The 25,384-nt window shown below is 41.8% G+C and overlaps 1 protein-coding gene across 1 annotated transcript in view; it reads right to left on the bottom strand.

Moving 5' to 3' along the window:
* Nucleotides 1–25,384, bottom strand: part of LOC139337085 (serine/threonine-protein kinase WNK1-like) — a 28,630-nt gene extending 3,246 nt beyond the window's left edge. Inside the window, exons 1-28 of the mRNA XM_070971445.1 lie at nt 25,161–25,384; nt 22,239–23,482; nt 13,405–13,577; nt 12,861–13,081; nt 11,016–11,173; nt 9,495–9,583; nt 9,186–9,405; nt 8,901–9,002; nt 8,352–8,748; nt 8,073–8,230; nt 7,791–7,874; nt 7,367–7,402; nt 6,690–6,815; nt 6,227–6,325; nt 4,944–5,023; nt 4,698–4,860; nt 4,498–4,614; nt 4,295–4,408; nt 4,127–4,175; nt 3,877–4,020; nt 2,697–3,724; nt 2,529–2,603; nt 2,259–2,378; nt 1,823–2,165; nt 1,060–1,237; nt 748–935; nt 442–597; nt 126–349 (exon numbers count right to left, since the gene is read on the bottom strand). Of these exons, the coding sequence (XP_070827546.1) occupies nt 126–349; nt 442–597; nt 748–935; nt 1,060–1,237; nt 1,823–2,165; nt 2,259–2,378; nt 2,529–2,603; nt 2,697–3,724; nt 3,877–4,020; nt 4,127–4,175; nt 4,295–4,408; nt 4,498–4,614; nt 4,698–4,860; nt 4,944–5,023; nt 6,227–6,325; nt 6,690–6,815; nt 7,367–7,402; nt 7,791–7,874; nt 8,073–8,230; nt 8,352–8,748; nt 8,901–9,002; nt 9,186–9,405; nt 9,495–9,583; nt 11,016–11,173; nt 12,861–13,081; nt 13,405–13,577; nt 22,239–23,036 (5,640 nt within the window). The 5' untranslated portion in view covers nt 23,037–23,482; nt 25,161–25,384. The remainder of the gene's footprint in view (nt 1–125; nt 350–441; nt 598–747; nt 936–1,059; nt 1,238–1,822; nt 2,166–2,258; nt 2,379–2,528; nt 2,604–2,696; nt 3,725–3,876; nt 4,021–4,126; nt 4,176–4,294; nt 4,409–4,497; nt 4,615–4,697; nt 4,861–4,943; nt 5,024–6,226; nt 6,326–6,689; nt 6,816–7,366; nt 7,403–7,790; nt 7,875–8,072; nt 8,231–8,351; nt 8,749–8,900; nt 9,003–9,185; nt 9,406–9,494; nt 9,584–11,015; nt 11,174–12,860; nt 13,082–13,404; nt 13,578–22,238; nt 23,483–25,160) is intronic.

The following is a 25,384-nucleotide window of genomic DNA, read 5'->3' as shown; positions in this document are numbered from 1 at the left end:
AATACACAGGATTACTATGAGACAGCAACAAAAACACAAGTATCATACAAGGTCAAACAGTCATAAAAGGCTCCAGAAACAGGACAGTTTTTACATTCAAGTCAAAGAAAGTACTGAATGCCTACATCATGTCCCAGTGCTCCCGGTGCCCCAGTTTTGGGACCTCTCTTGCACTGGGAGAGGCTGATAGCATCCCTGGCCCAGTTATCCACCAGTTGGTGCAGGTCATCAGTGAAGGTGCCCTTGCCCTTCTGGGTGTGAGAGGCAGTGGGTCCGGTTGCCTGAGCCAAGGAAGCAGAGTGGTTTTGGCAGTGGCCTGAACCATTTGTGGAAGTGGTTCCACTTGGTCCTGGGAAACATAAAAAGAGGTGAACTAGAAAATAAATTTGGGAAATCAATTCAAGCAGGTCACTGTGATGACTTTAAATGCCAGCCTGTTACCTGTGGAGCAACCACTGAGGCTGGGCATGGATGGAGAGGATCTGAGCTGCTGTATGGATGACCTGCTAACTGCTTGTGTTGCCCCTGCTGCCGTTTCTGAGGGTGAACTTTGCTTTGGAGGGGATTCTGAACCACGCGGACTCTGAGCTGAGGATCCTGAACATATGAGCACAGTACACGAAGACATGTAAACCTTTACCCATGAGCGCACCATTTCAGCGGGGTCAGTGATTTGAAAAGCATGGACATAAAACACAACAATTGTAGCATTGACATCAAAGTGAGCATTACGTTCATTGTCCTTACCTGAGTGTATGGGGCTGGGCTGTCCACTACTGCGAGCAGATTTGTGGCTTTTGCGCCTACGCCTGCCTCCAGCCATTACCACAGCAGGAGAGAAGACAGAGGGCGGAGGAGGTTTTCCCATCCGCGTGAACAGAGACTCTATTTCCTCTTTCTGACGAGTCTGCAAGGCCTGGATCTCCATCATATGTCTGATAGTGGGAGAGGAAAGGCAGTAAACATCAAGTCATATTAAAATGTTTCTATTGAGCTGTGAAGTAACATTAATACAAGCAAATGAAGGATGTGTGAAGCAGGATTGTGAATGCTGCTTACTTTTCTCGGAGACGGCTAATTTCTTTCTGCAAAGCTTCATCCTCGGTCTCAGAGTCATCATCATTGTCACTACTGTAATGGGGATGTGTGTTATGAGGATCAGAGGTTGAGGATGAGGGTCCATTCTGCATACTGGAGCCATGCGAAACACTGGAGCCTGCTGCTGGAGCCGGGGTCACTGATGGAAATCAAACACAATAAGGCCATTTTACTGGGTTTTCCTGTGAGGTCCTCTCATGATTTAAACACGCATCCTAAACATCTGTGTTCTGAGCACAGAATGTAGAAAATCTTTGTTTCAAGCACCTTTACTGACCAAATCCAGGGATTATCTTCTGATACTCTTAAAACATAATGGATTTTTGAGCTCAGTAGATAGATAAGTCTACTGAATTTACAAATGCTATTAAAGCTTCAATTAACAATTCCCACTGCAGCCTAAAAATACTGACTGAGGCGAAGGCGCCTCCACAGAGTGCGTGACTTTTTATAAAGACACCTCTTTTATAATAAGGTGGCTATGATAAATGGTCATCCAATTTTGAAATCCTCATTGTGGTTTATTTAGCCATTTCAGTTATATTGTTGGCAGTCAAAGAGCCGTAAGACTGTGATCCATCAGTTTTGTGTGGTGCTCAGTATATCACAGCATAGTATGTTAAGTATGGTATAATATGGAAAGACACTGTGTCATGTTAGTTCTGTGCAAGGAGGGCTTTACTCTAGTTTATAAAAGATGATTTGCTATGAACCTGATACACACCTGTGACAGAAAAACGTCCCACTTTAGAGCCAGTGGTTGGCCCAGATGTGGCACTGGTGCTTGTAGACACTTGAAAGCGTCCAATAGTGGCGGACTGACTGGCAGGACCAGCAGAGAGAGATGACGCTCCATTTACAGTGTCAGTTTCACAAACTCCTTTGGCCAGAGAGGATGACCGGTGGAGGGTATTTTCTGGACTTGAGGGAGAGGAGGAGGAGGAGGAGGAGGAAGAGGAAGAAGAGGAGGAGGAGGTAGAGGTAGAAGATGGTGTGAGGGAAGAGGAGGAAACAATGCTGGAAGGATCTGGAACACCTCTGGATGCACCATCAGTGGCAACAGACACCTGAGTAAGAGAGAAGGGCATATGTTAATGAAGTAAGCTATAGATTTTATAATGAATTCACCAGATACATTTTAAACTGTGACTAAAACTTACTTGGAAACGTCCAAGAGTGAAACCGGCTGCTGGGGGCTGGACTCTGTTACCTCCCTGGACAGTCTCTGGGCTCAGAGCTCTCCTCAACTCAGCATCCAAGTTACCCAGGGGTTGCTGTGACTGCGGGTCACACAAACAGGATATAAGGACCAATCTAAATAAGTACATCTGTTCATCTACACTATTTGGTAAAAACCTACAAAAGCAGTAGAGCAGGTGATATTACATTAATACATTATTACGTTATTACAGGGACATAGGAGACCTCACCTGGTTTGGTCCAGGAAATGGGGGTACAAGGTCAGAGGGAGGTGTAGCAGCTTGGTCAAAACCAGTAGGTAAAGTCTACAAAATCAAAAACAGAGGCAAGTCAAAATATTTATTTCAAAACAAACAGCATATTGGGTTGTCTACTTTGATGCTGCTGTTTTCACTCACCTGTGCCCTGGGCTTAGTTGGAGGCGTCTGTGTTTGTCCTGCTGGGGTGATACCCTGTCCTGGTGTGGTTGTGGGGCACAGGACACCCTGCCCTCCAGAGGTGAGGGGAAGGTTTGATGGGGGCACCAGGGCAGCTCCAGGTGGAGGAGAAGAAGTCCCAGTTGGAGGAGAGGAGGTGCCTGTGTTCTGACTGGGATCCAATGATGTGGACGAAGAGGCAGAGCTCTGGTCTTTAAAGAGGGACCGTAGCTTCTTATCTAGAGCTTGGATATCATCTCTGCCACCAGTCTTGGTCTGGAGCTCAGTCCCCTCCGACTCCACTGGCTGTTGTTGGACCTGGCTCTGGTTGGGTAATGAGGTGGGAGGAGGGGGCTGCGTTGAAATGGGGACGGGCTGACACTGAGAGGTTGTATGCTGTGGTGCATGGATGGACGAATTCATAGGCTGAGTAACAGCACTATTAAAAGGCTGTTGCTCTGAAGCAGGAACAGTGCAAGTATTACTGGGTGTGACACTAGCAACAGAAGAGACAGAGACAGAACTACTGCTCAGCTGAGGCCCAGGTACTGCAGGGACGGAAGTCTGCCCTGATGGAGGAGAAATGGTGGAAGATGAGGGGGGGATGCTGGCAGCCGGTAGATGCTGTGAAGGGGCTGTTTCATGGGAAGACTTAGGAGGTGGACTGGGATCACTGGTGACGGGAGCTGGAGTTTGGGACTGAGTGGATATAGGAGGAGGGGAAACCCTCCCAGCAGAGGCAGGTGGTGAGGATGTTGATGCTGACGAGATAGACGCAGCAGGAAAAGAAGTGCTAGCTGTGGAACCTACAGCCTCTGGAGGAGCCAGTTTATTGTTAGAGTTTGGGCCAAGTCCAGCCTCAGCGGACGGGACAGTGCCCAGTTCTTGCTCAGCAGCAGGCGGATCAACGGTGCCGCATCTCTCTTCACGAGTCTGCCTCATTTCACTGAAAGCCTGCTGCAGAGTCCCACAAGGAGCAGACAGAGAAAGGCCCAATGTCATAGAGGGAGCTAGAAGAAAGTAAAAAGAGGAAGTCATTATCTGAAAATCAACAAATCATCATCATATCAGTTTATTTCCACAGTGTCAAATGAAGTACTTTGAGAAACCAAACACGGGGGCAGCTGAACTCCATCAGGAATAAAACAAACGTTTCTCTCACCTGGGGCAGGTTCATCTCCAAAGGAGGTATTAGCAGAGGAAGCACCAAAGAACTGTTCTTTGAGACGAGACTCTGGCACTGGGCTGACTATGAACCTCCGTCCTGCTGAATGCACCACCTGGGCTGTAGTGCTGGGGGAAATGCCTGAGTGACAGAAAAGGTGACAAGAAAAGATGTAAGGCAGGAGCTGGACTTCATAAACATCAATTACTTACATTCCGCACTGTATTTTTGGCTAGAGTTTGCCAACCTGGCAGCCTGGGAACAGACAGCTCTGGCTGTTGTTGGTGATCACTCATCTGCAAAGACAAAAAAATGTAGGTGGTTACATTCTCAGCTTATCAAATATCAGACAACAGAGTTTCAAAACTGTCATCTTTGGTAATGGCTAATTAGGTGATGTGTAGTAAAGAAATACCTGGGGAAACCCATCCTTCATCCCCTCTCCTTTCTCATCAGCCATTTCTATGACCTCACGGACCTGCTCGATGAAGGACTCCCGCTCACTCTCCAAGATAAACTCACTCTCAACCTGAAACAGAAAGCGAAGTGAAAATATTTTTACAACAAAGCAACACTGAACAGTTAACATTTTCTAAATGTTTAAAGAACCACTACTACCATGATCTGTGCAATCTCCTCTGGATTATCACCATCAAGGTCAAATTTGAAGGTCACCATCTTCCTGTTATGCGTTTCGAGCTGGCACTCTGCTACTCTGTCTCCCACATTAGAGATCTGCAAAACATTCATTCAGGTTAAAACTGTTTCACAACAAAGAGCTTAAGACAGACTATGAAATAACTCATCAGTTCACGTACACTGAGAACATTTAGCTTGGCCCTCGCTGTCTTCTCATGGCGGGAGCGGCTGCGTACGGATCGCCGCTGGTGACGCTTCAGTGAGCGGCCCTCATGGCGACCTCCTGATGTAGAACTTCCATCATTGCCGTCACTCAGACCTGAAGCTGCATCCGACAGGCAGCTGAAAGAGAAATGGACCCGTGAGAGGGAGATTGGACACAATGATATTATGTGCATGCTTTTTTAAAATGACTTCCTTCTCACCTTTCTACAGATGGTGGCACCAGAGCAGTGGATCCTGCTGGCTGTTCCACTGAAGCTGACTGAGGAACACTCGCAGAGGCCTGAAACACAGATCTCATAAGAGCCACATCTGACAGAGGACATTTTGCAAGTGACAAAACATGAGGCCCTAGGCAACCATCAAATCACCTTTCCTTTGACCAGCCGTGACTTTGCTGTGAAGTAAACTCACAGACCTGTGCCTGTTATTTAAATAGCACCTTCTTGTTCTTTGTCTTTCTTTCTATTCATTCAATTGTACAAGAAAAAAAAAAGGCCAAAACACACCCAGGGCACATACCTATAGGCGTGACACACTCACTATCTATAGAAAACTATTGGTAAAACGCCCCTCACTGCAAAACTACACTCTGTCTGATCAGGATCTTTATCAAGCAATCTCAAAATGGGAAGTCTTATTGTTTGAGCATTACTTTTAAGAAATGGTTTAAGCATTTCCACGATAGACTGATGATCATTTATGTCATTCCTATGCATTCATTCAGTTTTAATGTTGGTCATTTACGGTGACCAACTATTTACAGGAGAGGAATGATTTAAACCAGACAGTCCACCAGATGGAGCCCTTTAACCTGGTGAAACTTGAATGGGGGTGGTACAAGACGCCATTATTCAGCTCTCAGGCAGAGTGGCAATATTGCTGTGCAATACAGTTTTCATTTCACTTCCTTCAGATTGTGCTCATTTTTCTCTGCGGTGCTGAAATGGATATATGTCAAGTTTATATAGGTTACTGCTGTTCTAGCAATCTCCAGTTCCAGCCCTGTGTGAGGCAAAAAAATAATAAGATTTTTCTAACTGTAATAAAATATCTTTTATTTATTACATGCAGACAATCTATTTGGGTGCTGCTTCCATGGAGGATTTGAAGCTCCTAGTAAAACCCTTGGGCAGAACAGCCAGGAGGATAGGAAATCATTTATATTGCCTTCTTTTGGTCAACATTTAACAACAATGAAAACAAACACTGTTCAATATTCTCATATTTTAGTAGATTTGAGTCGATGATTATGTAGATACTGCTGTCATAATGACGGTATGTTTACTTGTGCTCTATAATAGAATTGACAAAATGATTTCATGTTTATTTCATTGAATATGAATCAAAAAATATGTAAAATGTGTTCCCTGAGGATATTTTTTAGGAAGGAACAGGAACAAGGTAAGGAGGTGTGAACCAATTGCTTCATCCCTGACCCACATACACCCAACCACACACATTTGTTTTGTGCTTTGTAGAGTACCTGCAGAACAGAGAGACACGAGGCCTGATAGAGGAAGTATAGATGCTCTACGTTGAGTGGAGGAGACATGATAGGAGGACTTGGATCACTGGTCCAAGACTAAGAGTCATGCAGGAATATGCAGCATGCAGAGGGGAAAAGATGAAGAAAAATAGGGGACAGCCATGATAATAAGTTGTGTCCAGGAAAAGAAAAGTTTTAGCGAGACCACAAGCATAAAAATAGAGAGCATGAAATTCATATTCTGGGATGATCAAGCAAAAGAGCACAATCAATGAGTTAAAGACCTATATATGTCGACCTATGTCTTAAAGCAAATCAAATGAATTTGCATGTTGAGTATGAGCGGGAGATGCGTGCGTGTGTGTGCGTGTGTGTGTGTGTGTGTGTGTGTGTGTGTGTGTGTGTGTGTGTGTGTGTGTGTGTGTGTGTGTGTGTGTGTGTGTGTGTGTGTGTGTCTCACCTGTAGCTGCTGAGCTCCAGTCTGTGCCTGCAGTATAGTGGAGCTCTGAAGAGTACTGCTGCTCTCTGGCTGTTGGGACGGAGACGACTGAGAGGACGGGGGTATCATCACTTGCTGGGTGGGAATCTAGAAGAATAGAAGGGATAATGATGGCGTGGCAGAAATGAGGATAAAATCAGAGGGGTAAGATGAGGTAAAAACACATGTGAAACAAATTCAGGCTTCTTCCTCAAAATCCGGTTTCTAATCTCGATCTTTCAGAGACTCACTTTGACTCTATTCCAAAGCCACATGCACTTACCTGCTGAATACCATAGCTGCATTAATCTGACCATTTATTCATTTGACAATATGAGGTGTCAAGGCATTAGTCTGTGAACACTTAGCCTTGTGCCAACTTTATATTTCATGTCGATCCATACTGCACTTGCATGTTTTAAAAACTACTGTATCTAATATTTTTGTCAGGATAACATAATTTCCATTTTTAACAGCCGACCATAACTGAGCCACAACATACCAAACATCTCTGAAAACTGACCACAAAGGCTGAGTCTGCCTTGCTGACCAATATAGACAATATATTTGTTTTGTTTCTTTGTTTCCCAGAACATGTTATCCGAAGGGTTACGGGTGTATTTAAAAGTGGTAACAGGAAAATGGGACATTTTATCTACCTGAGGGGGAAGCGATGGTTGGTAGTAAACTCCGTACTATAAGAAACAAAACATAACACAGGGTAAGAGTAGGAAACTTGAGAATGAAAAGGAAAGAAAACTAAGGAAAATATAAAAGAAGAGACCGGAAAACTCTGGAATGGGAACAACACAGCCGCCTGCAGCAGAGAATATAGCCTTTAAAGGTTAACCTAACACCCTCTGAAAATCTGGTTTTTGTTGACTTTGAGTCATTGGAGTTCGCATTTGTTGCAGTGATATAGTGGATTCAGGGTGTGTTCGGTATAACCAGATATTACTTTCAGGTGTGTTGTTGGGTGCAACACATTTGGAACTTTTAACCAAAGGTCAGTGAAACAGTCCTTTTCAATTGGTGTGAGGTTCCTCTAAAGACATTGTACTGTACATGCAGTACAAGGTATACCTGTGGAGGTGCCACTGGACCAGACTGGCTGCTGGCTGCAACGGGAACAGCTTCAGGCTGGACACCTTGCATCTGGGGCTGAACCTTAATATGTTTCACAGGGGGAAAACAATAGCATATGTGGTTAAAACGAGGCAAATAACAAAGTAAAACAGATGGAGGATCAAATTCTATAACCAAAGACTTATAGCTCAAGAGGCATGTAGAGTGCCGATGTTAATGTCCTGCTGAGCAAGACCAAGACAAGAGACAAGATAATGTCCACTTTTCAGTATGACTCACTGGCAACTGCTGCTGCGTTTGGTCATTTTGTGTCTGCTGGCAGGGCACCTGGGGCTGAAGGTGCTGACTGGGAAGGGAGCTATAGGATATTCCAGACTGAGGAGGCTGAGCTTCAGGAAGGACGGAGGAAGCAGGTAGTCTGTCTGACATGTGACTGGCTGTAAAAGCGGGAGAAGAAGGTTAATTTGTGAAAAATGCACTCAACTCAAAAATTAAAACGTTTTGTTATCATCCAGTGGCCTGTAAGTATATTCGACCATCAGTCATCTTAATACATACCTCCTCCAGTGTGCTGTAGTTGTTGGTGTTGGTGTTGGTGTTGGTCAGTCTCAGACTCCTCTGACTCTGGCTGGATGGTGGCCACACTCTGACCCTGAACTGAAACTGGGACTTGCCCAGTTGAATGGGGGACATAAGGGACCCCCTGTGCCATGCCGGTCAGTTGGGTTGATTGAGGAGTGCTGTAGTTAGAGCTCTGGAGGCTCTGCTGAGATGCAGGTTGGGCAGACATCTGTGTGCTGTGCTGGTTTGGTTGTGGAGAGACATAAGAAGCAGATGGTGGCATTGGCTGGGACTGAGGCACCTCCGTGCATGACTGTTGGCCTTGTTGCTGTGCTTGCAGTAGTTGACTCTGCTGTTCTTCTTCTTGCCTTCTTTTTTCCTGATCTTCTCGGACCTTCAAGACAGTTAGCAGCAAAGAGAGCACTGATTGACAGTATCTAACCATCTGAGCATACGTGCATACATCATATGACTAAGGATTCAAGCAAAGCTCTTACGCTAATGGTAAACATAAGTGACATTAGTTGCAAGTTAGCATGGACGCACCTGCTGCCGCTGCGCCCTCTTGCGACTGATTAGAGACACCCTGTCCTTTATGGCCTTTGCAATGGTCTTGTGATCACCTTCACACACATAACCAGACTCAACCTATAAAGACATGATGAAAAAATCAGCAAGGAACATTTCAAAGACTGCAATGAAAACTGTTTAAATTAACATTTCTTTTCTTTTCATGTGTCAGGCAGCCTTTAAAAGTAACGGCACTGATGAGGTGTTGTATTTTTAAAAGACTGATAAAGCATTAAAAAAAGCATTAGAAGTTCAATTCACCATTTCCTGGGCCACATCCTCTGGAACGTCTTTGTTGAGGTCAAAAGAAAACTCAATAGCTTCGTTGTCTTTGTACTTCCCCTTGAGCTTCTTTACATCCTCAATTCTCAGCCACAGCTTGATAGCCTCCATCTCTCCATCATCCTCTTCTGCCAACTCCACACGCACCCCTGTGTCCTCCTGGAAGAAGGCATGGTTCAGAAGGTCCTTGATTGAGTACCTAAACAGAGGGAAACAAGCTGTGAGCAAATACACGTTTTCCTGGAGAGCCACACAACCTTAAACCTGTGAAATCCTCTCTTAAGTTACCTCTCGTCCTTGTTCTGCCGAATACATCCCTCGATGATCTCCTTTACTTCAGGAATGGCCACCTTGTCAAAGCTGCCCGGCTTCACCCCCTACAGGAAACACAGAATCCTGAATGAGAATGTTTCTTCTTCTCATCTGACCTTCTCGTCTTATTTTGGAGACTATCCCATACCTGGTTGTCTTTTTTAACTCCGAGACTCTACATAAGTTTCACAAAAATACTAATGACTGAGCCTTAAACTTTGTGAATTTCCCTTGGGGATGAATAAAGTATCTATCTATCTATCTATCTATCTATCTATCTATCTATCTATCTATCTATCTATCAATCTATCTATCTATCTATCTATCTATCTATCTATCTATCTATCTATCTATCTATCTATCTATCTATCTATCTATCATTTTGTTGCAAAATGAATTTCTAATGTCACTGTATGAAGTGGAAGGGATTGCTTCTTACAAATTTAACCTCAAAGGTGAACCATTCAAATAATGTTAAAAGGAAGACATGCTTTAAAAATTGCAGAACATCAAGAGATGGGAAAAGAAGGGCATAAGTGAGTAGAGGATGGCTAAAGAGAGGTGCTGGATTGAGCAACAGGAAACTGCATGGTGCTAAAGGAAAATGGAGGATTGACTGAGAGCTGAACAGCTGAGCTAAGTGACAGAATAGGAAGAACAACAGCCCATCTCCCTAAGGAGACTACTGTAAAACCAGGACATGTGACACTGGCTAAATAAACCACAAATGCACTTTGTTTCTCAACTAAGCCACCTATGTTCAGTGCTCTGCAGTATGAGCTATTTGTGGCTCATAAAGAGAGCTTTAAAAACTACTTAAGAATATTTAGCAGTGGGTAAATAAAGAATTGTGTGCTGAGTCACATGGCAAAGACATCAGTATGCAGACTTTGCAGTTCATGATAAACTGAGGACAATGGTACAGATTTCAAGGCACGTTTTTTAGATAACACTTGAGGAACAGGTTCAATCTCTTTATCTATGAGACTCTTGTAATTGCAAGAGTGTGAATCACATCCATGACTATGTATTTAAAAAGTAAGCCAGCATGAACTGTATGAATAAGACTAAAAATATGTGTTTTTTTCTAGGACAATTACTGCCCTTCTGGCGTCATCACAAGACTGAACCATTAAGCAGGACTGTGCTTGCTCAGTCTCTTATCAATCATCCACGAGTCACGTCTACAAGCTTAACCTACAGACACCATAATTCAGAAGGAAAGAAAAAGAAAAACACAGGATGAGGTGAAGCAAAGGGGCTTGTTGGTGTAAATAACTGTTTTCTCTTAGAGGTTTTCAAAATTTGTGGGTTCTTTCAACAGGAATACACTCAAGTTAAGAGGTGAAATACAATAGAAGAAGGGAGAAATGTATAAGCTTGATAAAGGGCAGGAATATAAAATCATTCCACAATGGAACACTAGCCTTCTTGGCATATAGGAAGAGGTGAAGGCAGGGCAGAGGGGTGACATGGAGGGTTGAAAAGAAGACTTACGCTGGTAACTCTGCGGTAGATCTGTGCAGCATTCTGGCACTCTGAGTAAGGGTACTCTGAGGTGGCCATCTCCAGCATGCACATTCCAAAGGCATACACATCCACTGACTCGTCGTACTTCTCCTCATACATCTCAGGCGCCATGAACTCAGGGGTACCTTAAATCAAAACAACTATTCAGAACTCTCGAACTCCCTTACTGATTGAGTGGGCTTCTCACAACCCATTGCCCCTCTGCTCCTCTAACCCATGAGGGGTTGAGGAAGAGGAGGATGAGAAGAGTGACCAGCCTGCTGACATCTCCTGGAGCAGAACCTGTGAGGTGAAAGTTGGAAGAGAGAGAAAAAAAGAAAAGGGGAAGGAAAGCAAAAAAGAGACAGAAAACAAAAAAGGAGGGAGAAGCCGGGCTCAGTTAGACTGCAGAGAGGAAAGCACGTGTTTGTCTGTGTAAGACCTTAACATGTTGTGATCTAAGAATGTGACTGAGTGAAGCCAATGTGCAGAACACACTTGTCAAGCCAAAATTAATGTTATCCGCAATGTTCAGAAGGTTTAAAATTAGGCACTTGAGAATAATACCCAGGCCAGAATACAGTGGGATTTGTTCAAAGGGGATACCAATGGTCTGAGTAGTAGCTGAGAAATATAACTAGCTATGGAAATAACTTTTGTCAAGACCTTACCTTACAAGCACATTAACACTGTCTTTTATAATACACTCACCTTTCGAAGTCTGACTTACCATTTCTTCTTCACCTACAGGAGGAAACTGTTATGGTCAAGCCTGAGAAAAGCAGATCCCATAGCTACTTACTGTACTCAGCAGTGTGTTTTTACACATCAGCCTTCTTCTATTCACTTATTTCATTTTACATTCAATCTCAGGTCTTACACAGAAAAACTCATTTGGTTATTTGAATGTAATTGTTTTTGATATTGTTGTGTGTTACAGCACACTGTCAGACTTACCAGGCCCATAAAAGTTAAGTTCATACTTACTCAATGACCAGCAGTACCCTATTCATTCCAAACAGCAGAATGGGGCACAGCTGAGGCTAGAGCCTACATTTTAAAAACATACCCAAGAATGTGAAAGTAAAAAATAAATAAATAAATAAACTGAATTAAAGTCAAACAAACAAAAACAAAAAAACAAAGGCAAAAGGCTGACAGAGAGAAAGTGGGGAGAGCTCCCTGGACACAAAGATGGGGCAAAAAGATTCTGCCGTCCTGCAATATTTTAAAAGACAGTAAGAGACAAACACTAAAAAAAAACCTGTTGAGGCAAACCCATAGAAAGAGATGTTAAACATTATAGGTAAACGGGCAAACAGACCACATATTTCCAAACCACAGAACAAAGACCAGTCTATGACAGAAGCAAAGGCCATACCTTTAGCCATGGCCAGGTTAGCCTGCAAGAAGGCATAACAACTATTATAATAATGATATTGATATTTAACAGTATGTGAAATGTTAGGCGCTACTTACATTCAGTAGGTGCCTGGAAAAAAAAACCCTCTCTTTTTTTGAAGAAACATAGAACAGAAATATTCTGTACAATGACCAAACTTGATAGAGTTACTGTGTGAGTGCAAAGAAAGAAAGCCTTGTGGTTATCTGCCTAAGATCACCACAGTATTTGGCCTCCGTTTGAGCTGTGGTTTGAGGGACAGCTGAAACGCTGTGGTCTGTTTTTGAACCACACCGTCAGAAAAACAAGTCAAAGAAAAATGCCCTCTTTAAACACCATCATTTGCAATACAAACACAATAAAACCCCAGAAAAGGTACTGCCCAAGAGCAGGACAGGGACCAGGAGGTAGAAATGACTTCGGAGTCGTACCTATGACACTCTTGGCAAATGATGCACGCTTGAGTGTAGCCAGTCCCAAGTCTCCAATCTTGACGGATCCTGTTGGGCCTGTGATGAAAATGTTGTCGCACTTAAGGTCTCTGTGGATGATGGGGGGAGCCCGAGTATGTAGAAAGTGAAGTCCCTTGAGGATTTGTCTACACCAGCTCCGCAGCACTTTAATCTTCATCACCTTGAACCGCTTCAGATATCTACAAGTGAACAGATCACAAATTTCATATATCCTCCGAGGAGCACAGTACAAATGATGTGAGACATGTAGTCTTTTCCTGTGCATGTCTTAATAAGAGCACCTAACAAGAGCAAATATATTTATCTACATTGGATCAAATCCTGACAAATTACCAGTTTACAATAAATTCAACAAATATTTTATGGCACAAATACTCGTCAAAATACTTAAAATCAATAGTCAGGATGATCCTTTTTATCAAAATGACAGAGCCCTAGTGTAATAAGCATATATGAGTTCTGTATCAATGCGCATGTTAGCTCTGCCAAGTTTGAGACTCACGTTTTGAGTGTGCCAGAAGTCATGAGTTCAGTGACCAGTACAATGCACTTCCTGCCTTTGGAGGGGCCCTCCCAAGAGTCATAAAAGCGGACAATGTTGGGATGCTGTAGTCCCTTTAACATCCCCGCTTCCTCCTTAAAACGCTGCCTCTCTGTCTTTGACAGCTTACGATCCTGCAGGATGCAAAAAGAAAATACTTAGAAAGATTTCACACATCACCACAGCACTATTTCTGTGTATACAGACAGATTTAGAGTAAACAATGCAAATATGTGCTTGATGAAGATAATTAATAACAATGGCTACTAAAGTTTCCTTTCCCCATCTGAATGAGTCTATCAGTAGAAAAACACATTTTAAAATCTACGGTCATCTTGACATTGCAGGTTTGAACAGTGGGCAAAGAGAGTAAAGGTCTAAAGGTCGAGGAATTTACATTCTTTTCTGCACACACATACACAAAGAATTGCACATATACAGTTGGGGGGATTGGGATGTGGCCCTGTTTCCTCTGGTGGATGACCGTGAACCAAATGGAATGTGTCTAGCTGTGCCCAAGATTCAAGAAAGCCAAAACTAGAAAAGAGCCACAGTGTAACGGAGAGGAAGAGTAGTACAGAGTAGACTATAATGTCAAGAAAAGAAACAAAAAATTATGCTTGGTACATCCAATCAAAACTGCCCTCTTTACAAAGCTTTTTACTACACAACACACCCTATACACACCTCAACAGGCACACACCACTCTGACATTGATTTAAGCACTGTGGGAAAAACAAATAACCAATCACTGTAACCTGAAGATAATATCTACAAGCATTATATCATGTTTTGTGTTTAGATGTGGAAAAACAACCTGTTATAGTGTTTCAAAAAGTGTTCATCACAACATTGCAATGCATGCAAATTAATTATTATTAGGAATCATTCTGGCTTGGTCGTTATTGTTAATTTAAACAAATGTGTGGTTATTCACAACATCAACAATGATAGGTTATAATGAATAGTAATGCTGATGTACTGACAAACTCTCTGGAAATGAACTGTCTGGTGTGAGGCTAACATTGTGCTCGCAAATGTATTCCGAAGAAAGCTACGGATAATATGTGTCAACAAATGTCTGGCAGCTGATGGGTTGGTCAATAAATTATGCCAAAATATACCCACAGCTAATAGCATTGTTTGGGATTTAGCATTCCATAAACTGACTGATACATAGATACAGACTGGCAAAAAACCCTTTTGTACGGTCTGTGTATTAACAAAAAATCTGGAATGCATACAATCACCTTCCTCAAGTTTCCTGAGTAATTCTCGGCATGACCTAAATTTACAGCATGCATGACTATAGAGCAGCAAACCCATACCAGTTAGACAAGCCCAGTGAAACCCTGTAGCCAAAGACCTCCCTTGAATCCTCCAGAGACCTGGCCACAGGCCAGGCTATCCAGGAAATTCAGGCCATTTGTGACTGGAGAATGAGCATTTGCCTTTGTGTGTGTGTGTGTGTGTGTGTGTGTGTGTGTGTGTGTGTGTGTGTGTGTGTGTGTGTGAGAGAGCAACAGATAGAAAACTTTCCAGTGACTGACTTCGCCTGAAGAAAAACATAACTGAAACTGCTACCAACTTTGCTAGAGGCATTTTGGAGGTTTGAGGTTGAATGTTTACAATATCTGGGGGCAATATGGGGCTGACATAAATGAGAAGTTAAACAGAAATGTGTATACAATTAGGAGCAAGAGACCACATTGAATCAGGGAGCAATGTCAGCAAACAGAGGGTGAGGGAAGATGAGTGAGTAATGGGAGGCTCCACCATGCATTTGGACCAACTGACCTACTTAGTGGAGTATTTATCTAGTAGGGCAGTGGTTCCCCTTTCTCTTTCTGTGCACCATGTGAACAGTCATGCAAAACATCCACAGCAGCATTCATAGGCTCAGAACCTCTATCCTTGGGTGTGCAGCACCCCAACCCACACAAATACCAGTCTGCTGTATCAATGACAGCATTTCCACTGTAGGTGGAAATGCGACCATTACTATTACTGTCAAAAACTCAGAAGAGGAAATGGCATAGCTCATTTAAAACAAATGTCAAAACAGACATCTACTTCAACTTCTGCACACACTTAAACAACTAGGAGTGCTATTTTGTGAAGGCACATGCTAACACACTACGACTTATAAAAGCACATTTAAAGGGAATTCTACTAAAAAAAAGCAGCAGCATAATGTATGATGACAAGAAAGAAAGAAATTAAGATCACAGGAAGAGTACTTTTAGACCACAACCTAGCAGTTAAATTGATGATAAAATGTGAGATGTCAGAATGCGAGGTGTGATGTGTTGAGTCAGATGTGTTTGTGTTTCAAAAGATATTTTTTCAAAATTGTGGAAGAAAAAGTGCCTGATTTATCTTAGAAAAATATTTCACTCCACTCCAAAACCCTACCGCACTAACCTTTTTCTATGAATTACTCAGCACAAGCCAGGATGAACTAATTACATACCTCTCTTACCACGCAAGACCCAGGACCTGTAAAAATCCTCCAGGAATTTACAGTCTTGCAATCATAAGACACACATCACACTCCCTTTGACTGCCACTTGAAAGAGCTCTTTGGCCTGTGCCATGTTCTGGTCTCACTGGGAACAGTGCCTGGCAGTCCCTGGTACATCCACGACCCCTATTAGAGAGGCTAAATACCCACTATTCACAAATCAATGGAGGGAAAACAAACAGAATGGCTTTCTCTCATTACAACCAAGGACACCTATAGTCTGTAGACAGATATTCAAACATTTTCTCTTTCATTCATCTGAGTATTTTTTTTAAAGGTAAGCATTTTTTTTTTTAAAAAAAAACCTCACATTTAAAAAATACTTCAACAATTAAATTAAAAAAAAAATAAAAATAAAAAAATCTTCTCCTGCCTAAATTAATAGCTGAAGAGATGAAAAAAGCAGGGACAGTTATTTAAGTCATGTGCCAATCAAACAGCACCAGCCACAGATATACTGTACATAGAAATATTTCCATATTATATTACCAATATTTAATATCACATCCTCTATACAGTTTGGGAACAAATTTGGAAATTATGGTTTTGTCGGAGTTTGGCCAGGGACCTTGGTTCTATATTGTTTCCCTCTATCTCCCTATGTTTACTGTGATTCATCACTATCAGTAGTCCAATCATGGAAAAAATAATGTGGGGCACGTTTTTCTGATTGACTAATTGGCTAAGGTTGCTGTGGCTGGTTTACTGCACCTCAGCACCACTGAGACCACCCCATCAGCCCATTAAGAAACTCATAAAGATGGTCAGAATTTGCAAAACCTAACATTAGGCCATAAAGCTTTACATCAACATCGTTTAGGTGCTTTCATAGATTGTGTGAGGAGGTTTTTCTGCAGTCAATCATTGATCACATTCTACAAACCAGTTTGAGGGAGAGGCTTTAAATATCTATAAATTAGGAAACCTAACCTGTCAGGCACTCAGAGGGCCACAGCAGCTGCAGCTGAATCACAGCGGCTCTATCTGACAAAGTGGGCATGAGTCAGCTAACTAAAAAGCTGTGCTGCCACCACTGCCTCTGCAATATCAACTCTCAGCTGTGAAAACTGGCCTAGTGAAGTCTCTGAATGTGATAAAGTAAGAGAAAGAGTGCATGGGGAAAATACAGCAGCGCAAATGTGTGTAACATATATAGACACACACAAGCGAGTGGGAGAACAATGCAGAAATGCATTTTAAAAAACAAAGAGTACTATATCTTCCAAATTAGACTAGTCAACACTTTGTTTCTGACCATCTCTGCAGAGTCAGCACAACACTTATCTGAAATCATGATCCCATTGCTTCAGTTCAGCGGCACACCCCTCAACAAGCCAATGCACGGTTAAGCAGATGAAGTGACAGTCCAACTTATTATCAGATTTAAAATTATATATTTGCTCAGTCTAAACTGATCAAATGGAAATTCCCTCCAAATTATAAAAAGGATGTGTTCGATACAAGGCAGTTGCTAGCTCTGTCAGAGCTCCATACCCTACATAGCAGACAAGGAGCTGTGGTTACGGATAACTGGATTTCCACAATGCAGGCAATTTATTCATTTAAAAACAAAAACTTGAATTAACTGAAATGGCTGACCTAGGGCTACAACACGCCTGGGAAATAAATCAACACTTGATTTATTGCCCAGCCCTAATTATGGTCCAACAATAGAGGACAGGATATTATGTAGGACAGGGCGGTAGGTCAATATAATCCTTTATCAACTTTGAACAAAGCTGAACTGTAATATTATTAACATCATCATTAAAAATGAATGATTGTGAGTAGATTTTTTTTTTTAGTTTTTAACTGTAGAAGTTTTTTGTTTTACCTATGTTTAGTGTTTTCTTAGACATAATGCACAACAGTGGAATACAGCTCATCGTGCTGAAAATCAATTTGAACCATGATATCAATTTCAATCTTAATTACCAAGCCGACCTGAGGCATTTCCAGCCAACGAGAATTACATTTGATGCCAGTTAACTACAGTAGTAACAAAGCAGAGCAGAAAATACTGCTACTAGGCAAAGGCTATCATAAATAATCCAATAAGCCTAAAAATAGACTGAGTAAAAAAAGGCTGTGATCATGCCAAGGGCTGGCAGTGTCAGGTCGTTGCACAGAGGTCTCTTCTGAGGTTGACACTGAGGGTTAGATAGAGCCCTCTGGATAACGCTGGCTGAGATATGACTAAGATCTAATGGCTGATGGACCTGAAAGCCAACAGGCCATGTTAAAATGTTACTTTGTTAGTAAAGTATATTTCTGTGGAAAGAGATTTTTGGTATTGCGATGACACTGCAACACATGGCAATGAGGTCAAAGGATCACTGTGACTGTCAATCAAACTGTCAGCAACAGACAAGATGACAGAGCCAGGTCATTTCACATCTGCCAGTATGACTATTCATCTAAAACCAACGTGGCAGAAAATAAAACAAGCTATCCACTCAGAATACAGTAAAAAATGGGCAAAAGGGGCAAAAAGGCAGGCACAAAGAGAACCAACAAAATTAACAGTGAAAGCATTGTTAGACCTTTTGATCAGTGAGATTTTGTTAATTTATGTGAATCAAAGGCTTCAATAAATAAGAATAATTTTTTTTATAATCAAGGTGCTTCCAACTGTCTTTATCTGGAAAAAATGCCACACACACACACACACACACACACACACACACACACACACACACACACACACACACACACACACACACACACACACACACACACACACACACACACACACACACACACACACACACACACACACACACACTTCATCAGAAAATCAGAAGTTTGAAAGGTCATAACCTTCCTCACAGTCACAGTCAGAATGGAACCAGGACACGATACAATGCTTAACAGTTAGCGGTGTCAGTTTAGCTTTGTGGTCTATTTTGAGTGCTGTGATGCACAAAACTGGCATTGAACTGGCATTGTTTTTTCACCAACGCACCCCTCCTTACTGATGAATGACTTTTAAATTCTAAGTCTACCCCATGGTTTCAAAGAGGAATGCTGACAATGCAGTCAGGAATTTCACTTTACAAAATGTGATGCTTCTTACCAAATATGTGGCATCTAATTGTTAAAACGTAAATAAGCTATTCAAATTCCAAATCTCACGTTAAGTCTAAAGGCTTCTAATCATGGAGGGTAATTACAGAAGAGAAACTATGTTATACTACATGGATATAGTGTCACTTCCAGCGGATGCCATCAGCCAGCTGGACAGGCAGCTTCCATAGTTTCTACAGGATGCCTGGGTTTCTCTTCCTCATCTTTCAATGCTTGGCTTCAGCCAGTATTGGAGAGGAAGGAGGTGGGGAGGCAGCCAGTGGAAGATGACATGGTTGAAGATGGATGAGTGAGCAAGAAAGGGGAGGTTCCTAAATTTATTCTTTTTTTTCCCCCCTCGACTTCCTTTTTTGGTGACCTACTTATTGTTCGGACATGCCTGCAACGTGAGATCTGAAACAAATGTGTGGGTTCATGGGTGAGGTGAAAAACGGTGGACGCCTAGAAATTCTTTGACAATTGTGGACAGATGGCCTTCCAGACTGAACAAGCCAGGGCCATTTTATTCAAACTTTACACACTACAGCTTCTAGCCACAATTGCAGCATATGTTGGGAAAAAGCTAAGTGGATTGGTTGATTCATCAATCACGCACTGGTCCATGGTGAAATATCTACTGAAGAACTCGCCATGACATGTGGAACCAAATTTCCACTTGTCTAACACTTTAACTCATGACAACACACCTCTAAAACAAATGACTAAATTCCAACCAGCCTTAGATTCTACTGTGAGATTAAAGATTGAGATTAAATTGTTTTTGTCCATGACAAATAAGTGTAATAAATTGAAAAGAACAAAGGAGAAACACTTTTGTTTGAACACCTTTAGGTCCCACTATCAGTAGGAGTCTGAGAAAAGCAAACCATTTTACATAGTTTTCTGGTTTGTACTATAGTATAACTGCATCACAGGACTGCTAATGTGGCTCTAGAATTTTTGCTATGTTTAAGGAAGATTAAAGGATCCTATGAGGCAAAACCTGTCATACTTGTTTCATTAGCATACAGCCAAGGGAGCTACTGTTGTTTCCAGCAGACACCAAGGCAAGGCTGATTACTTTCTACATCACTGATTCTGGCATCAACAGGAAACTAAACAATAACTACATTAACTGAATGAGCCCCTAATACTTTCTTAAACAGTGCAAGCTTAAGACTTGCTGTGATGGAATTTGTTTGCTTTTTTTAGAAAAATATTTGCATTTCTATATGCAACCATTACTATTACTGTCAAAAACTCAGAAGAGGAAATGGCATAATTATACAAATGTCTGAAAAGGAACTGAACAGTAACTAAACTAAAGAAAAAGCATACAGAAAATAATATATGCTAACTTTATATTCCACTACATTTGCCCTCAGGATGTATGGAGAGTGTAACACTACCGCTTCAGAGATCATGGGACAGCTTTAACAACCATGTGAGAGGGGATTTCAGCTTCTCAACAGTTTCTAACACTGAAACCCTTGAGTTGACAGAGAAATGAAGGGGAATGAGAGTGTCAGGTTACGTTTCTCGGAACAGACCATGTGCATGAAACAAAGCTGTTGTCATTCAACTTGCAAAACTTCAACAAATCATCCCTTTGCAGTGGATTGGACTGAAAAAAACCCAGCTAGATCCTACAGCAAGTTTAGGCGAGCCTCAAGAGAGGCAGTTACACCTTGTCCATTTGGGTGAATCATTCTCTATAAACCACACAGAGACAGGCACATTTTGGTTTTGATTTTCCCTTGACTTTTTCTATCTGATGAAAGTAGGAAGGCATAGTTATATTTTTTTATTCTTTAAGTTTTTCTTGAAAATTGGTTGAAGAAAAAGACATATGGTAAAATGTGAGGATGTTAAAAAGGTGCGAAGTGGACTGATTAGTTTAGAAGCAGGCCTTGGCAGGCTGGCCTGCTTCACTTCACACAGGAGATTCCTCTTTCAGGAATGTGACCCATTTTACATTCACACAAGCATTCAGAGCAGGAATGCACTGAGCATGCGCTTGATTCGGTCTGTGTGAGGGGGGAGGGGCACGTGTCTGTAATCTTCACATTGTTCTGAAACCAGAGTGCATGTGTAGCTATGGTTGTATGTGCTGCCGTGTGAGGCCTATGCCTCTCATGGCAGGGTTAAAGCGTGACAGTAAAAGCAAACATTCATGTGGTGAATGAGGTCAAACTTTGCTGTGGGCCTTGTAGCTAACTGGACAGACAGCAGAGCTCCAATTTTTTCACACACAATTTAAAGAAAATCACTATTAGTCTGAAAAAACAAAGCAAAATAATAGATTCTTTAATACAGAAACCCTGTATTTAGATATAATGACTATAATGTCAATTAACTTGAGTATATCAATGTTCAAAGAAAACTTTTAAAGACAACATAAAAACTTCATCAAGTTTTTTTAAGGTGTAAGTCAATTATTATAACCACATTCATTTCTGGAAATTGCAAAATATAATCACTGTAATGGTATTTTACTGTAATGGAGTTTTACTTAGGGCATTTTTATATGCTCCATATTCAAAATGTGTTAAAATAACATGAATGAATTAATTTCACCATTTCCTGGCAAGAACTTGCTCAGTTATAACTTCTATGCACCTGGAGAAGAGGGTCATCATAATTTATTTTTAAAACGGTCTATAATGTCATCTGCCAGTGCAATAAAAAAGGTCTAACCCTAAGTCAAGTCCAAGGTCATTTCCAGAGTCTAAAGCATGTCATTGTGTTTGACACATTAAGTGTACAAGCCTTACAAGCTTTGACAACTTCTGGTCATTTGCCAATGTCTCAGTAAGTAAAGTAAAGTTTTTACTCAAGACATTCAGTCTTATGTACAGTCATGCCAGTCAGTATGCACTGAGTGGCACCAAAAAAGCAAAAGAAGGAAATGAGAAGCTATGCTTTTCTGACGAATGCAATGTGAAACAATCAAAAGGGAAATGCTCGCCATTTCTGTCAGAGGGGAAATGACAGCTGCTGTAGCTCAGGTAACAGTTTGGAAGGAAATTGCTTTTGCTCTACTCCACCATGCTTAAGCCTGGTAAAAGCAAACAGTCCAAACAAAAAGAAATGATCACACTTGTTGGAAAACGCAACAATAAGAGTGACCCAATTAAAGATGATTATCATTAACAACTGATAGGAATAGCAATGAAGGAAGATAAGTAATATCTCAATTTCATACCTGCAGCTCACACCAAGCCACCTCTACTGTGGTCTCGGTGTCCAAGCCTTTGTAGACGGTCTTGAAGGAGCCACGTCCAATTTCGATATCAAACTTTAGGAAACGGCCATCAGGTGATGTTCCCACTGCTTTGGTCTCTGCCTCTTCGATGTCATCCTGCACTTTTTTCTCAGCTTCTCTCTGTTCTGCCTCTGCTCGTGCCTTGGCAGAGTCCTTATCTTCTTCCTCCCCCTCTTCTTCGTGATGTACCTTCACCTCAGTGGTGATTTCAGATTCTGTTTGACCTGGCAATTCTGTTCCTAAGCATGGTGTGGAGTGGGTTGCCACCACCACCTCTCCATCACAGATATCTTGTACAATGGCAGGCTCCTGCTCCAAAGGCACTACATCCACCTTGGCTATGTCTATATCTTTTCTTTCTTCTCCTCCTTTTCCACTATTGGCAGATTCCTCATTTTTCACTAAACTTGGTTCAGGCGGTGGCAAATGAGCAACAGCAGCAGCTTGTTGCCGCTGGGGGGCTGTTTCTCGTAGCTGAACCCGCGGAGGTGCAGGGATGGGGATCTTGCTGGGTAAAGGGAGTGCCAATGCTGTAGCATTGGAATCACTGATGACACTGCGGCGTAAGAAACGGTGTTCAGGGTTACATCGATCACGCTCCATGGTGTGATGCCGGCGTCTCACTTCTGTTGGCCGGCTTTCACTGACCATCGAATCTGAACCAGAACTGGGGCCATTTCCACTCTTCTGAGGGGGAGCCAGGAACTTCACCATTTTGTCGTCTGGCTTTTCCGACATCCCACCACCCACACTAGTAGTAAGGGGGTCCAATAACCGAAAAATTAAAATAAGGATACTTCCATGTCCGCCATATAAGCTTATATAAGCAATATCGACCTGTGCTTTAACAAGAAAAAAAGACGGAAATTCTTACAACTTCTATCTCCTGCTGTCTTTTTTATTGCTTAAAGACTGTCTTCATATATATAGTGCAGGGCTTGGAGGTGTAGGATGGGAGGTGTTCTCTTGTAAATTGTAAAAGATTGAACACCACAGCAGACAAGAGATTGCTGATGTCGATATACAAGTCTCTTTAAGTCCACATCATCCATCCTGTAAGACACAGGGTGCAGCTTCTATCAAGCATAAGGAATCACTGGTGAGAAGCAAACGTGCACAGCCTACAACAGCCACCAAACTTCCGACTGTAGGCAAGGGTAGGATGGCCAGACACTCCAGTTTCACTAAAAGAGAAAAAAAACAAAACAAAACAAAAGCTGCTTGATGTGTTTCTAAAAGTAGCCAACATTATGTCAAATATCAACAGGATTTGTAAGACACTAGCCAAAGTGTTCACAAGTAGAATTTACAGTATAAATAGAGTTTAATAACACTGCTTTCATCAGAAGTTGACAGACACCACATTTCTTGTCTCTCAGACATTATCTCTTAAGTTGACTGCCGTGTGCATTTCAGTATAAGGCCCTGATTCACTTTTGATTAAGGAAGGAGAAATTTGTCTTTAATGTGCCCTCACACCATAAGATTAATATTTTAAGTAAATATTAAGTATATAATACAGATAAGCATTTATAAGTGTGTAATGTGGTACAAATCCTAAACGCATTCCACAGCCCTTCCGAATGACACACTGACCTCTCAGTGCCTCTCATTTGTTAAAGCCTAGAAGTAACTATTTGAGCACAGCCGACAGCTGTCTCCAGTATAAACAAGAAACCATATATTCCGCTACTTATGTTACTAGTGTTAATGACTATATTTGAATAACTAACATTAAGCCCATTGTTGAAATCGTCTTTATGTTAAAGCCGCAAAGCCATAAACCTATCAACATTTAAATTTTGATGCAAAAGACCGATGCTAGGTAGTAGGATTATTTTTGCAATTGCTTTATATATGTATTTGCACCGTGACATTAATTAAGGTCTATAAAATACGCAGAAATGAAAATTCTGCCTTATTTCTTAACAGTATTCTATACGTTATCCTGCCATGTTTGCAGCCATTACCATCGTAAGCAACCACAATGTCAGAACTAAACCTAGTAACGTTAGCAGCAATAAGATCCCGATAAGAGAAATGGAAGCGCGAATTAGTTAAATTAGCATTTTAATTAACATAAACCTTGTCTTACGTACCTATTTTTTCGCTGCCTTTTAAGTGTCACCATAGACATTTGAAATGGCAACATCGAGCATACAAAGCAAGGAGGAGCAACGGCTCTTTGTTAGCTCGCTAACGAGCACAGCTAGCGCAGAGCTAGTTAGCTAGCGTTAGCTGATCCTTAACCAGTGAGACGTTAAGCAATGATGAATGATTTACCACGTCACGTCTTTTAAAAATATTTCCCAGCCCCGTTGTTAGCAGTTCAGCTTGACGTGACAGATATTTCACATAGCTAGCCATTGTTGCCATTTCTAACGTATCTGTACCAGTTAGCATTCAACACTTTATCGATATTGACAACTTTAAAGTCATTACAAGCCGTGCTAACACACCGGATACGGTATGACGCCGGTTGGAGAGGCACCAGGCAGTGACAGAATAGCGCCACTACTTGCCTATCCAGCTAGCTAGCGTTAGCTAGGCAGGTCTTGCTGATGGCCTAAAAAGCAAGACCCACCTCCTGGTTATCCCCCATTCAATTTGACGTTATCTGAAACGTTAACTACACTAATGTTTACTTTGTTGTTATAACACACTTTATAATGATACCATTACTAGCTGGTTCTCGACGACTATTCGTGTGCCACATGTACACCATTTTGTTTATATGACGTTTATTTCTATTTGATAACGTTACGTTAGCTGCTTTTCGTTGGTGAGTCTGCTAACAGTTAGCAACGTAGCCCTTCACGACCGACCTAACGTAGTGGTGCCGGGTGGCGGATAGCGACCTACCTCAATATCGTATCCACAACACTGACGGTCATCGACGTTGAAATTGTCCTCACAGCATGAATCCGTCTTCGTATTTATATAAGGGAATATATGTACATTATCCTTACGGTTCAGGCAGATAAGTTACCCTTTCAGTGAATACCAAAGTTGCGATTTGTGGGCTCACTGACAACCAAGCGGCGCAGTTGCTACATATTGACGAAGAAATGGGGTTTTCCGAGAGC

Source organism: Chaetodon trifascialis, chromosome 10, assembly GCF_039877785.1.
Source record: "Chaetodon trifascialis isolate fChaTrf1 chromosome 10, fChaTrf1.hap1, whole genome shotgun sequence".
NCBI lineage: Eukaryota > Metazoa > Chordata > Actinopteri > Chaetodontiformes > Chaetodontidae > Chaetodon > Chaetodon trifascialis.
This window is presented reverse-complemented; position numbering and strand designations above follow the sequence as displayed.